The 13,721-nt window shown below is 41.1% G+C and overlaps 2 protein-coding genes across 13 annotated transcripts in view; one reads left to right on the top strand and one right to left on the bottom strand.

The window, feature by feature from the left end:
* Positions 1-2,563, bottom strand: part of ITFG1 (integrin alpha FG-GAP repeat containing 1) — a 259,186-nt gene extending 256,623 nt beyond the window's left edge. Inside the window, exons 1-2 of one of the 5 annotated variants that reach the window (XR_009216412.1) lie at positions 2,216-2,557; positions 491-563 (exon numbers count right to left, since the gene is read on the bottom strand). Coding sequence is in view for 4 of the 5 variants with exons in the window: in XM_058527742.1 (XP_058383725.1) it covers positions 491-563; positions 2,216-2,423 (281 nt within the window). In the remaining variant the exon portion in view is untranslated. Of the gene's footprint in view, positions 1-490; positions 564-2,215 lie in introns of all 5 variants that reach the window. The other 4 variants (XM_058527742.1, XM_058527744.1, XM_058527746.1 and 1 more) reach the window with 4 other exon arrangements.
* Positions 2,564-2,712: 149 nt separating this feature from the next.
* PHKB (phosphorylase kinase regulatory subunit beta) overlaps positions 2,713-13,721 on the top strand; it is a 215,184-nt gene continuing 204,175 nt past the window's right edge. For 5 of the 8 annotated variants that reach the window (XM_058527748.1, XM_058527747.1, XM_058527750.1 and 2 more), the window contains exons 1-2: positions 2,713-2,805; positions 4,719-4,831. In XM_058527748.1, coding sequence (XP_058383731.1) covers positions 4,777-4,831 — 55 coding nt within the window. In that variant the 5' untranslated portion in view covers positions 2,713-2,805; positions 4,719-4,776. The other 3 variants (XM_058527753.1, XM_058527754.1, XM_058527749.1) reach the window with 2 other exon arrangements.

Raw genomic sequence — 13,721 nt, forward strand, 5'->3', positions numbered from 1 at the left:
ATTTAAATGTCTTCAAAATCAACCTTAAAAACTCACCATCTATCAGTGAATAAACAAACAAAAAATTAGAAGAGGTCACTGACCTTTCCCCTCACTGGCAAACTACTTCCCCCCACTTCTTACAAAACACACAGTTGACCTGATGAGGCTGTGAGTGAGCTGCTCCAACAGGCACACTCAGGATGAGGGACAATCCCAACACATTCAAGAAAGCATATCAGGTTGCAAGGGAAGAAAGAGTGTTTATGCGGGAACAGATCTGGATCCACTCAAATTTATTTACATTTGCAAAAAGTAAATCACTTTAAAACTTTGGCATATTTACTATTTTTCCTAACAAATTACTTGCTACTCATACCTCATAACTAGTGGTTTGTGTCAACACCACAGTTGAGTAAAACTGCTTTCAAAGACAATCCTACTAGCTACTGCATATCCATTATTACACTAATGCCTACTGTTTTACAGAAACAAACATATTCATACTTACTTCAAGGATACCTTTACTTTGGGTTTAAAATAGGGTGCGTTCTGGTCTGCCAAAAAGATGACTAAATCATTTCCTAAAAAAAGCAAATATATGATATTAGAAAAAATGTTTCCCGGTAGGACATCCAATCAGTGGTTATAAGAAGCTTTCCGGGCACCTTTCTCAACAAGAAAAGTTTTATTTTACTCCAGTTCATCTGCCCTCTCAAGATTAGTCCTACTAATCTATGGAATGGGGATTCTTAACAGTCTATCACAAATTCAACGTTCAAAGCAGCAGAGAAACAGGAAGGATGAACATGAAAATGTAATAGGTCAAGACAAATTCAAGCCAACAGATTCTGCCAGTTGACTTAAAAGAACCATATAAAGGACATACCTTATAACTACATTGTATGTCAAGCCTTCCCCAAACCTAAGAACGCAGCCCTTCATAAGGCTGTTTAGTTCACCACACAAATGCATCACACCAAGGACGCAGGAACTCCTACTGTAGGTATCTGACTAGTAACAAGGACATGATTATGTATTTCACCAGAAAAACCTGAATCCTCCAAGACCTTCCTCTTGTGGCTTCTGTGGAACCATTCCCCAGGTTGATGCATTTTTGGAGTACAATAAGTGCTCACTGGGACAGGCTTCTGAAATTGTTTAAGCAAACACAAGCCATCTTTAAAGTTAAGAGGAGAATCTCTGTATCCAGTTTGGATGGAGTAGCTACAAGTTTGGCAGTATGCACTCTTCTTGCAATACAAGGGGTCATACCAACACAGGAAAAATACCCAAGATCCACAAGAGGCTCTGTGGTCCAGGCAAGGGCCCCAAGAAATCTGCATAAGCACATCACTTCCTTCCTTCACCGCCTTGACCTTAAATAGTACACCGCTTCTGACCTTAAACACACCCTTTAAGCCCATCGTCAGCATCAAGATTTACAAAAAACTTTGTTTAGTGACGGTTAGGGCAAGGAACTCTCCAGAACCACAAGTTGGCAAACAAAGCAGAGATCTGCAAGACTAGGGCGGTGACAAAAGCTAGAAAGGGTCAGGGGCACGCAAAAGACTAGTCAGCTTAGAAAAGAGAAGAATCTGCAGTTTGAGAATCCTTTCCCAAGGAGGCATTGTGTTTATCAGTGGTCCCTGCAAAATGCTTGTGTGAGCTGTGGAGTGTTCAGGGCATTGGGAGGGCACAGCACCTTCAGAGAAAGCTGGGACCTTGACAACCAGGGGAGGGGGTGAATTAGGTAGATGAGGCAAGGGGAAGTCTATGAGAAGATACTGTCAAGCTGCACCTTTTGCAGTTCATCAATGGGGAAGGAAGACTGGAGCAAGTCAAGAGGTAGGGAATGAAGGGACCTTGGGAGGGAACGAAGAGGCAAGCTACAAAGACTCCTGGGAATCAGGAAGGACTCTCGAGGGCAGGTGATCCTATGGGGAGGACGGGGTGCGTGGATGAAGGCTTACGGCTTCTCGGGAAAAAAACTGGGGTGTTTCCATGGCTTTTAGGGGGGTGGGTCAAACTGTGGGGTGGCCGGGCCAGGACCTGGCGTTGGAAAAGATGGAAAAACGGACAAGCTGTCAAGGATGCTGGAGATAAAGGGAGAGACGCGGGCTGGGAGAGAAGGGCCGGGAAACGCAGGAGGACCGGCCATCCGGGCAAGGGGTGTGGGGAACATCGGGAGGGGCACAGGGACAGCGGACAGAGGGAGGGCCGGGCAAGCACTGACTTTCCCGCAGCACGAAGAGGTCCGTCTGCTTGTCAGAGTTGAGGTCTCCGAAGGCCGCCAGGGTGCCCCAGGCCTCGGCCCCAAAGAGCTCGGCCGTGACGTTGTGCAGCGCCCGCGCGGGGACCGGCCCGACTCCCAGCAGCGCGAGGCCCCCAAGCAGCGGCGCCAGCAGCACCCAGGAACTCGGCAGCGCGCCCGCCGCAGCCATGGCAGCCCCTGGACCCCCGCCCGCGGCCCGCTGCCGCGCTTGACGGCAGCCGGAAAGCACCGTGCCGCCGGCCGAGAAAGAAAGCGCGCAGCCCCACGCCCGTCAGTGCCGCCGCCGGCTGCCCGCTCTCTCGCCCCGAGGGCTGCCCCTCTGACGCCGGGGAGGCCGCAGAGCTAGGCTGAAGAGCGCCCTCGCGCTCACTTCCGGCCGGCGCGCCTCCCGACAGTGTCGCGCGGGGGGGTGGGGGTGGGGCGGGGCCGGCCCGCGGAGCTGACAGGCGGCTCCGGGGGCGGTGGCCAGAGCGGGATGGCGGGGACGGCGGGCGTCGTGGCCGAAGCTAGCTGGAAGGTCTTGGAGCGAAGAGCCAGGACCAAGCGCTCAGGTTTGGCTGGCTGGGGCGCCACCCCTTTCCCCTGCACCTTGGGTGGTGCTCCCCCTCAAGCGCCTTGGGCCGGAGGCTGGTGGGGGTCCTGGAACCAAGCTGTGCCCGCGTGTTTCGCCTTAGAAAGCAGGCGGCGGCCCCGGCCTTCCTCCTGATGTGTCCCCACACCTCTAGCAATTAGGCGGTGACCCCAACTTTATTCCGTGTGTGTTCCCCCCTAGAAAGTTGGTAGTGGTGCCGTCTTCTTCCGGAGTTTTCCTTAGAAATCAGACGGCGGCCACATTCCTGGGGAAGAGAGTGTGTTCTCCCTCTGTGTTCCTCCTCAAAAATCAGGTAGCTTCCTTGTTGGATATGACTATGATCTGGTCCTGGAAAACCAGCGGCTGCTCGTTGCCTTATTTCATATCTCCCTTTTACGTTCCTCCTAAGTTCTGAGCCCTAGCCAGTTATCTATGTGGCAGAAATCGAGAGGGACAAGGCCTCAAGCCACGAAGGGGGTCACATTGAGCACAGTTAGGGCTCAGAAGGAAGCGGGCCCGTCCCTGGGCAAATGGCCGGTGGACGCGTAGTTCCCAGTTGTGGCTCCCAAACCCGAGGCCTCCGAGGTCAGAAGACGCTGCGTGGGCAGTTATAACAGTTCAAGTGTCCTCAACTGACTTGCTCAAATTGCAAAGTCACGACTTTGAAGTTAGCGCTTGTGGCTGCTAACTCTCCTCAGAGCCAGGATTGAAACTTCCCCTATTCCTGGCTGGCTGGGTTTTGGACTTTTCCCGTTTATGAAGTTCTTAGTTGTCTGTTGTGCAAAATTTGAATAAAGTATCTAATTTCGTAAACCATACAGGAGAAATTCACCCAATCTTTGTTGCTGATTTTTTTAAACCTTTAAAAAAAGTTCTGCATTTATTTACTCAGGATTATAGCAAAAGAGCAAAACTACCACAAAAGTATGAGAGAATTTTTCAAAAAGTAGTCCTTAGTATGTGTTAGAGTCAATACAGTTACTTGGAATAGTCACATATATTTTTATTTCACACTTTTTCTTAAAATTTTTGTGTCATATTTGAGTTGACCACTAACAATGTGTCTATCTGGGCTATAAAAAGTGTTATTGGATTGATAATATCTGGTCAAAGAGAGTAACTGAAGTTTTCTTACAGGGAACTGAGTTCTGCCCTCAACATATATTTTTACAGCAATTTCTCTTTTCCTTTAATAAGCACATAGGGTTCATTTTTCTTCTCCAGTCTTTATTTCCTGCATGACATAACAGTAAACTTTGAAAACCTACCTTCTCTTTTTAACTGAGAAAACATTTTCAAATTTTATTTAACTATTGTTGAATGCAGTCACTTAAATCCAGTTTCATGTGCAAAGTAAAGTGCATAGTATAAATGTGGAATGTTCCTATATGTTTACGTCATAGAGTAAGAGATACCATTTGAAGTCATTCCTCCAAATTAGTAGAGGTTTCAGATTCTTCTGGTAACTGTAAAGTGTAGACTATAAAGTTTCTTGAGTGAATCATTGACTTCCTGTGTCATTAAAACCGATCAACCTGATTGTTGTTACTTTTGGAAGAGTATGTAAATTGAGCTTTGAAACTTGGACTAACCTGATGCTACTGCAAAGTTCTGAGCATTGTTACATAGTAGCATAATCACTTCTCTGCTCAATAAAGGATACTACTCTTATGTAACTTTTAATAAGTGGATATTATATATTTCCTCTCTCATCCATATAAGCAAATGTAATTTATCAAAGAAAAGAAAATCAAATTTTCAACTCATAAAAGAGAAAATAAAATTATAATGAACCTCAATTATTGCCTTAGTTGCACAGTGCATCATGTTAATAACTACTCACACTGCTTTCAATTAATCTAATGCTGATTGCTTCTAACCTTCACTAAACAGTTTTGAAAATTGCTGTAGTTTAGCCTGCGACGCTTGTGATTAGAGTCAACAATTTGAAATGGCCAGCTCACCTGATGCAGTCATCTCTTCTCCACCAGCTCTCTTAAGGTCTGGTAAGTGTGTAGACTCCAAAAGGGTCACTGGTAATTTTAAATACCTTTGTTTCTGAAGGTTGATGTCACCATATGATATCATTTTGGTTTTATTTCCTCTTTGGTGGGCCCAGGCCTGAGCACCATTTCTGCTGTTGTTAGGCTCAAGTTTGCACAGTATGCTGAATGTGGCCTGTTGTGTTGTTAAGTGGGGCATGAGAAGCTCAGAGTGGAGCCCCTGCCATGACACTCGCTCTGTTTGACCAGGGGTAGTTTCTCAGTGTCTGGGAGCCTCACTTGTCAACTGGGTACCTAAAAAACTTCTTAAATGATTTTTGTCTTCATGCATAATGGAAATAACTTTTATAAATTAGAAATTTTTGGTCAGCGTCCCAATTATTTACTCTTCAACAACTCCCTATGATGTAGATATTTTTATATACATTTTCATAGACAGGAAAGGGGAGCTGAAGCATTTTGCCCCAGGTCCTGAGACTATTATGTTTCAAGGCCATGTGCTTTGTCTTCCATCCCATGGCTTCCTGGTGTAAGGGCTGGAGGAGATGTTGGCACAGTGGCTCTTAGATTGTCGTATTGGTGGGACCCTCTGTGAGCTGGATGACAGCTGTGGAATTGCTCCCCAGATGAATGCCCAGGATTTTAAAGACAACTTTGAGGAGATTCCTGCATCCAGGAAAGACCATGTATGGATTCCCATTAGGAACTGGGGGCTTTGGATGTACCCAGTCTTGCTTTACAGAAGAAGAAAAGGCTTTGTTTAGTGGCCATGGAGCTGCAGTGAAGACTGAAGTCTTCAGGGCTTTTTTCTGCTAGTTGTAACCCACTTTGGACCATTTAAAACCTGTTCTGTGTCTGAACACTCAGGGGGAAGCCTGTTGGCAAGAGGCTGCTTTGTCTCTAATATGCCTTAAGCAGAATATTCAAGCCTCAGAACTCATTAATAGGTAAGTGTGAGATGAGCCAGCACAAACAGTGACAGTGAAAACTCTTTTGGCTTCACCATAAGCATTCAGAAGTGGTTCCCCACTTTATTTCCATTTATATTTCAAGTCCTCTTTTTGGCAAGATGGAGGAGGAAAATCTTAAAGAAAAGAAATAGGAAATAGCTTAAGGAAGGATACAATTAAACAGGAGAAAACAAAGCTTATACTTTAAGGAGTGAAAATGATCCTTTAGTTGTCATCTGCTAAATGACAAAATAGTTTATGTAACATTACCAATGATTTCTGATTTAATCTTTGAACTAAGAGAACCAAGAAGACATAAATCTTTAGGCTGTCTTTTCTTCTTTTAAGCACCAGACTCTGTTTTCCATCTGGGCTTTCGTAATAAGGGCTTAGTGGGTTTTCAGCACTAGCAAAGTCATTCAGCAGTTATGGGGAAATAGAATGCTAAAGATATGCTTTTATGCACCAATAGTCCTGAAAATTTCAAAACCTAAGAACTGTGCTTTAACATTACATAAAGTATTTGAAGGCATATGCAAAAAGCTTTTCCAGTACCATGTTATTAAATCAAAATAGAATGCACCAAGAAACAAAATAGAAGAATACCAAACTTCATTGTTCAAGCCATTTTGAAGACTGATTCCTTAAAATCTGCTTTCAATATTTACACTTTTGGGTTCCTCTAACCAAAACTTAATAATGACTATAAAGAAATACTTAAAACTTTTATCTGTTAAAATACTCAGAGTGATTTGCATTTGTAGTTTATTTACAAATTTAGAAATACTGCAGTTATGTTGGAAATGATTTGTTTTCCCCTGTTGTAGTTCCTTGGACATTATCATTGTAGGAGAGTGTTTTATGGTGTAATTTCATTTGACAGTCATTTTAAAGCATGTGCTGGGTTCACAGCGGAGCTTTTCCCTGGTACTTTTGGCTAGAAACTATCCAGTGTTACCAGAAATGAAAGCTAGTTCTTGATTATGGAAAATTAGTTTCCAAAGTACCTAGAATGTTTTATGCATTTTAACCCTCTTTATTCCTCTTGGATTTGTTTCTGCTGTTTTTTCTTCATTTCTGCTGTTTATTGAATTTAGTGTGTGTTCTGCATTTCTGTGTGTGCATGCTTGAGTTGTGTTCTGACTGCTAATGTGTCAGGATGTGCTGTGGTTGAATATAATTTCTTTTGTTTTGACTGCATAAATCCAAAAAGAGGTCTGGATGTCCAGGTTTTTCTTTAAAGAACCTTGAAGTAAAATGTACAAGCAATAAACTTATAGGCAAATTCCACAACCAAAATGAATTAGCTAATTATTAGGGAAGGAGTGTAGCATCCAGTACCTCAGATTGCTTTCATTTCTCATTTGACTGCTACAGTTATATAGTATATTAGGTTAGCAGAGTTGGTCAGCTATAGCAGTCACATTGGCATTACAGTTCAATTATTTATAGTAGTTGTAGCATTTTGTGATGAGGTAAGGAATGTCTTGGCATTTTCGCTTTTATTCATAGATGATAAGATAATTTTAAAAATTACTTCTTCTTCAAATGAATCACGAGCTTATCTCTATCTTGGCTCTGTAAGTTTATCAGCATCTAAGTGTGTTTATCAGCATGTGCCTTGAGTTTTTTCCTTTACTTATTTCTTTTTAGGTTCTTTGATTAATTTGCTTTGATTAACTTGGTTTGATGGGCATATCAATACCTGGTAAAGTTTTGTTGTATATTCTGGGCAAAACTCCACTTTTTATTTTACATGACTGACAATGTCTTCTTTTTTAGGCATTTATATAGCAGCCTTGTTTTCAGCCTAATTTAACGCTGAAGTAATCAAAAAGGTTCTTGTGGCTTAAAGAGATGATAGGCCTGAGCCTCCTGGACTGTGGTGGGTTGTGGCCTCCTTTTAGAGCCTAAGGGAAAAGTACTCATTTGTTTTCAGCTATACCTGAATCTAATCTGGCCCCATTGTTTACTACCTGTTTGATCTTGAGCACGTTACTTTATATCTTTGAGACTTAGTTTCTTTCTCTGTGAAATAAGGGTAATAAAACCTACCTGGAAGGATTATTGTGAGGATTAAATAAGATGTTGTATGCAAAACACTTGATATTTAGTAGCTTCCCAATAAATTTTATATCTTATCTTTCCTAAAAATGTATCTCTTACAATATGGCTGATAAATATTTAAGAATAGGACTTATACAAAAACAGACATGGTTGCCTTTCTCTTCATTTTCATATCTATGCTCAAAGGAGCCATTTGATAAAGAAAACTTGTCGTGCTAGAATACAATTAGCTGGAATCAGATTACCCAGAGTCTAGCTCTCATTTTACTCTGTCTATTTCATTATCAATAATCACTACAAATCTAAAGAAATTGTTTCTGACAGTTTCCATGGAAATTTCTGTCTGACAGCAGGGAGAACAGTCATTATTTTATGTATAGTTAGAAGATATTTTTGTCTTACATTGGGTATGCAATGAATTCCTTTCAAGTAGGATGGAATTTTCAGAAGCACTTATAAATTGTATCCTGCTGGGAGCTCTGATCTCTTCTTACTGGGTCCTGCCCTATAATCTTATAAGATTTAGGAAATAGAGGCCATATGATATGGCTTAACTCCCTTGGCATGAATCTCATTGACCTTAAAGCTTACTCTCTTTCTGTGTCATTATCCTCAGCAAAGATGATGCTTCAGATTTTATAAGTGACATGATTTCATGAAGAGTACAATGACTTGTCTCACTACTTTAGATTGTTACAGAATACTGGCATTGTGCATCCTAAAAGCTATTTTCCTTTTGCTGTTTTCTTTATCTTCAGTCTTCTGTGAAACCAGAGAAAGAATAAGAACTCCCCAGAATTCCTGATTCTGATCCAGGTGCCTACTGAACATTTCCGAGTGGATATGTAAGATGGGCATCTCAAAGTAACCTGACCAAAACAGAACTCTTAATTTCTAATCCTGTTCCTATCCCAAATATGTGCCTCCCTAAATCTTCTCCATCTCAATAAACTAAACCATTATTCTTCCAGCTACTCAAGCTAAAAATATAGAGGTTATTCCTCGTGACTTTACCCTTTTTATTCAGTTTGTTTGTAAATCCTTTCTACTCCATCTCCAAAAACATATACCAAAATCTGGCTGTTTTTTTCCAGCTGTACTCCTACCCACCTAGTCTAAGGCACTTTCATCTCTGGTCTAAACTACTGAAATAGCCTGGTTTCTTGTCTTCACATTCTTGACTCACTGCAGTCTGTTCTCTGCCCAGCAGTGAGAAGAATTTTATAAAAATGTAAGTCATAGGGGGCCGGCCCGGTGGCGCAAGCGGTTAAGTGCGCGCGCTCCGCTGCGGCGGCCCGGGGTTCGCTGGTTCGGATCCCGGGCGCGCACCGACGCACTGCTTGGCAAGCCATGCTGTGGCGGCGTCCCATATAAAGTGGAGGAAGATGGGCACGGATGTTAGCCCAGGGCCGTCTTCCTCAGCAAAAAAAGAGGAGGATTGGCGGATGTTAGCACAGGGCTGATCTCCTCACAAAAAAAAAAAAAAAAAAAAAATGTAAGTCATATCATGTCACTGTCTTGTGATCCTTCATTACTTTTAGCATAAAATCCACAGTCCCCTCCCTTGGATGACCACAAGTCACCTGGCTCTTGCCTGCCTCCCTCTTCTCCTCATGGAATACTCCTCTCCCCACCCACGCTAACTTTCTTTGGTTCCTTAAGACATAATTTTGTTTTCATTTAGGCTCTCTGTAGCAGCTATTTCTTCTGCCTGGAAAGCTCTCTATCCTGCTGTTTGGGTAGTTTCTTCCTTTTGATTGTCTTTTAAGTTCTCATCTTAAACTTAGCCTCCTTAGAAAGGCCTTTTCTTCCTACTCAATCCAAGTGGCCCTCAGACACATCATTCTTTTTTTTTTTAAAGATTTTATTTACTTATTTATTTTCCCCCCAAAGCCCCAGTAGATAGTTGTATGTCACAGCTGCACATCCTTCTAGTTGCTGTATGTGGGACGCAGCCTCAGCATGGCCGGAGAAGCGGTGTGTCGGTGTGCGCCCGGGATCCGAACCCGGGCTGCCAGCAGTGGAGCGTGCGCACTTAACCGCTAAGCCATGGGGCCGGCCCAGACACATCATTCTTAATTTTAATTCTCTGTAATGTACTTCTCACTATTTAATATTTTTCCTTGGCTTCCCTTTCTCATATGATGGAAGAGACTTCATCTGTTTTGTTCACTCCTGTATCCCTAGAGCTCAGAAGAGTGCCTGGAACATAATAAATGCTCGGTAAATCCTATTCCTTATCGCACCTGAGTCCCTCCCACCCCTTTTGAGAGACAGTGTCATAATGTGGTTAGTATACGGACTGTGGACTCATACACCTAGGCTTAAATCCCAGTATGACACTTGTAAACTGTGTGAACCACTTTTGCACCTACTTTCCCTCCTTATACAGTGGAGATAATAGTATAGCCCTCATAAGTTCTTGTGTGAAGATCAAATAATGTCTGTGAAGTACCTAGTGGTTGTAGTAGGGGTGTATATAATGATAATGATTATAACGTTGATGATGACAGCAGTGACAATTTCAGTAGCTAGTTTTTATTGAGTACTTAAATATGTGACAAGTAGCGTTCTCAGTGCTTTACATTTAAATCTCACAATAATGCCATGCTATAGGTACTATTAACTATCTCTGTTGAAAAAAATCAAAACGCAGAGAAGTAAAGTAACTTATATAAAGTCACATAGCTAGGGTTCAGACTCAGGCAGAGCCACTGCTCCTAACCACAGCTGCCTTCCCCTTCTTCATCATGTGCGGTGCCTAGTATTCCATAAATGAGTGGCAGTGATTATTTGCACCTTGGCAGTGTTCACTGCTCTTCTTTCATTCATTTCAAATTAACTAATGTTTATTGGACCCCTCTGACGTGTAGAAAGTTGGTAATACATGATACTGGCCTCAGAGAGCTCAGCCTGATGGAACTGTGCAGAACTAAAGATGACATCAGTGGTTTTGCGTACATACCATCTCTGTCTTTCCTCTGGACTCTTCCAGTTGTTTCCTACTGAACTTTGCTGACTACAGCCATCACCCCCCATTGGACCACCTCCCTAGCCAGTCCATTCTATAAGATCCTATCTGGGTGATTTTTCTAAGAACTGATCCTGTTACTCCCTTGCTTAACACCACTTGTCAGCTCCCCATCTCCTGGAGGATTAGGATGTGACTTCAGGGAAAGCGTCTCTGAAAGTGACCTTTGAGCTGAAGGAGGAAATAGGAGTCAAGTGAGAAGTTGGGGTGAGGAAGCTTCTAGGCTAGGATCTTGGGGATAGATAGAGCTGGGTATTTGAGGAGCACTGAGAAGGCCAAAGGACAAAGCATTGTGAATGACAGAAATAGGAGAGAGAGGATGGGTGGGATTGGGCAGGGCATTGGGAGCCTTGAAGATATTTAAATTTAGTTATAAGTGGAAGGGAAAGCTGTTGAAAATTCCAAGTAAGGAGTGATAAGACCTGAGTAATATTTTATGAAGATCCTCTGACTGCTATGAAAATAAGTTGGAGTGTGGCGAAAAGGCAGGGAGCCGCCTAATGGAGAAGCTGTGTGTTATATGTCTCTGTCTCTGTGTTTAACACTTAGCACAGGGCACAGTGCTGGGCACGTGGGGCGCTCAGTCCATATTTGATAATGAATAATGAATGTCTATGAAAGCACAGGTGTTGACTCTGTCATCTGTCTGGATTCAGAAAATGTGGCCACCTTTGTTATGCATTAGAATCTGTCTTAACATTTATAACATCTTTAGCTCAAGAGACTAACTTTTAGAATGTGGCCCAATTTAACACAGGAAAATTTCCTGTGTGTATAAATAGCAAATTCTTATAAATCTATATCTTATTTTTATATCATTATGATTATCTATGTTCATGTTTAAAGTGGCAGATTGACTATTCTATTTCTGAGGAATAATCTGCAAAACCACACAAGGTGCTGCTGTATCTTTTCTTGGTTCAGGCTGAAAGATACATATAGACATTTGATTTACCAGTTAAAAGATATTGAGTTTATGGGAATGTAAAAAGGATTTTTTTTTTTTTTATTTATTGGTAAACACTTGTGCAGTTGGGACATGTCTTTTATGATATTTTGGGGTCTTGAAAATAGGCCCAAAATAGATTTGAAAATAATCCATGAGTAGAAAACAAGTAAAAGAAAATCGTACTGCATATGTTATATACTTGATCTTGAAAATTTGGTAAATGCTCTCTGATGGTTCATAGTAATTTTCTATAATGTGTTTTTAATAAATTCACACTTGTTCTTATTTTTGTCACGTTAGGCTTTGGCTGCCTTGATTAGAAGTGGTTTTAAAAAGATGAAAAATTGTTGCTATTTTGTGTTTTCCTATTTGTTTCTTTTTCTTCCCTACAGATTTTTATTAGTTTTTTTTTTTTTTTTACCAACTGTGGTATATCTTAATCCTTTAAAAAGGATTATTCTTCATTTTTAATTTCTTGATTTTATAGCTTTCTTCTCTTTCTGTTCATATTTCACAAATTTCTTGAGGAAGTTACTTTTTATAGATGAACAGATGTGGTACGTTAAGTGACTTCCAAAACCACGGTGAGAATCTTCTTAAGTGTATACTTGAAATTGGCCATTTTTATAGGTTCTCATATATTATGTGTCTCCTGTGTTCTTTGTTGTCTTGCATAGTATAAGTTGTTAGTTTTTAATATATAAAAATTTCTAAAGCATGTTATTGTATTCCCTTTGTTATCAGTAACCTCACACCATTTCCATGGCCCTCCTTTTCAACCATTTAAAATTCAAGTCAGAACTGAATTTTTGCAGGTGTGTAGGTCCTGTCACAGAGATGAACGGTCATGCTGTTACTTGGATTATAGACTGAGTCTTATTGCTAAAAGTGTGAATGCAGACTGGAAGGACAGGCCCAGGGCTTGGGATTGGGCAGGTGACCTTTGAACAGTCCTTCATCATATTTGTGTTCTCTTCCTGGTATGTTTTGAAAACATACTCATATCAGGTAATTAACTTATATTCTTTATTGTGTTTCTGTCTTCCTCCAGCAATTGAACCAGTCAAGAATTTTCTATATATTTAGATTCTCTTTTTTTATGTGGTTGCATTAGCTTTTTAAGCTTGGTCATAACTGTCTGATGGTTGGTGATAGTTGTAAATCATCCTTATGTCAAAAGGATGACCTTGCCTTGCTGTGGCTTCAGTCAGTGGCTTAGTTTTCAGGTTATAGGGCAGCTTATTGTTTATTTATTTATTTTTAAATTTACATTTAAACTTTTAACAACTTCTGATTTAGGATGATTTCAGTCACATTTTTTCTTTTTTTCTGTCTTTTGAATATGAATTTGTCATGAATTTTCATCTGTATAATCAAATGGCAAATCTAACTCTTCAAAAGTTAAGGGCAATGGACTAAACCTCTAAACTTACTCTGATCTTTGATTTTAAATTTTTTGATATAAGCATTTACTGATATATTTCGAGGATGGAAATTTTGGCACATGTCTCACGTAGCTTGTGTGTGTGTGTGTGTGTGTGTAATTTGACCACAGACCTTGCTATCTTAATGTAGATGGCCTTACTATGTCCTCTCTCTTTAAGCAAAAACAATATATTTAATAAGTTTTGAACAATAGAGCATCCTGTGGCTGAGTGATTTCAAAGTGGGCAGCACCTTAGATTTTGACCAGTTTGGTGCTGTGGATTTGGTTGGGTGACTTCACCTGGAAATTCGTAGTGAGAAACCTGGAGCTCTGGAGAAAATGCACTCTGCATCGTTAGGCTTCACTCATGATGTAGTGTAGTATTCAGAGCCATGCCCCACTGTGTGACATTTCGAACTTTTATACTTCTAAATATATTTTTAAAATGTATCTTATTTAAACATAATGTT

The sequence above is a fragment of the Diceros bicornis genome, chromosome 32, assembly GCF_020826845.1.
Source record: "Diceros bicornis minor isolate mBicDic1 chromosome 32, mDicBic1.mat.cur, whole genome shotgun sequence".
Lineage (NCBI taxonomy): Eukaryota > Metazoa > Chordata > Mammalia > Perissodactyla > Rhinocerotidae > Diceros > Diceros bicornis.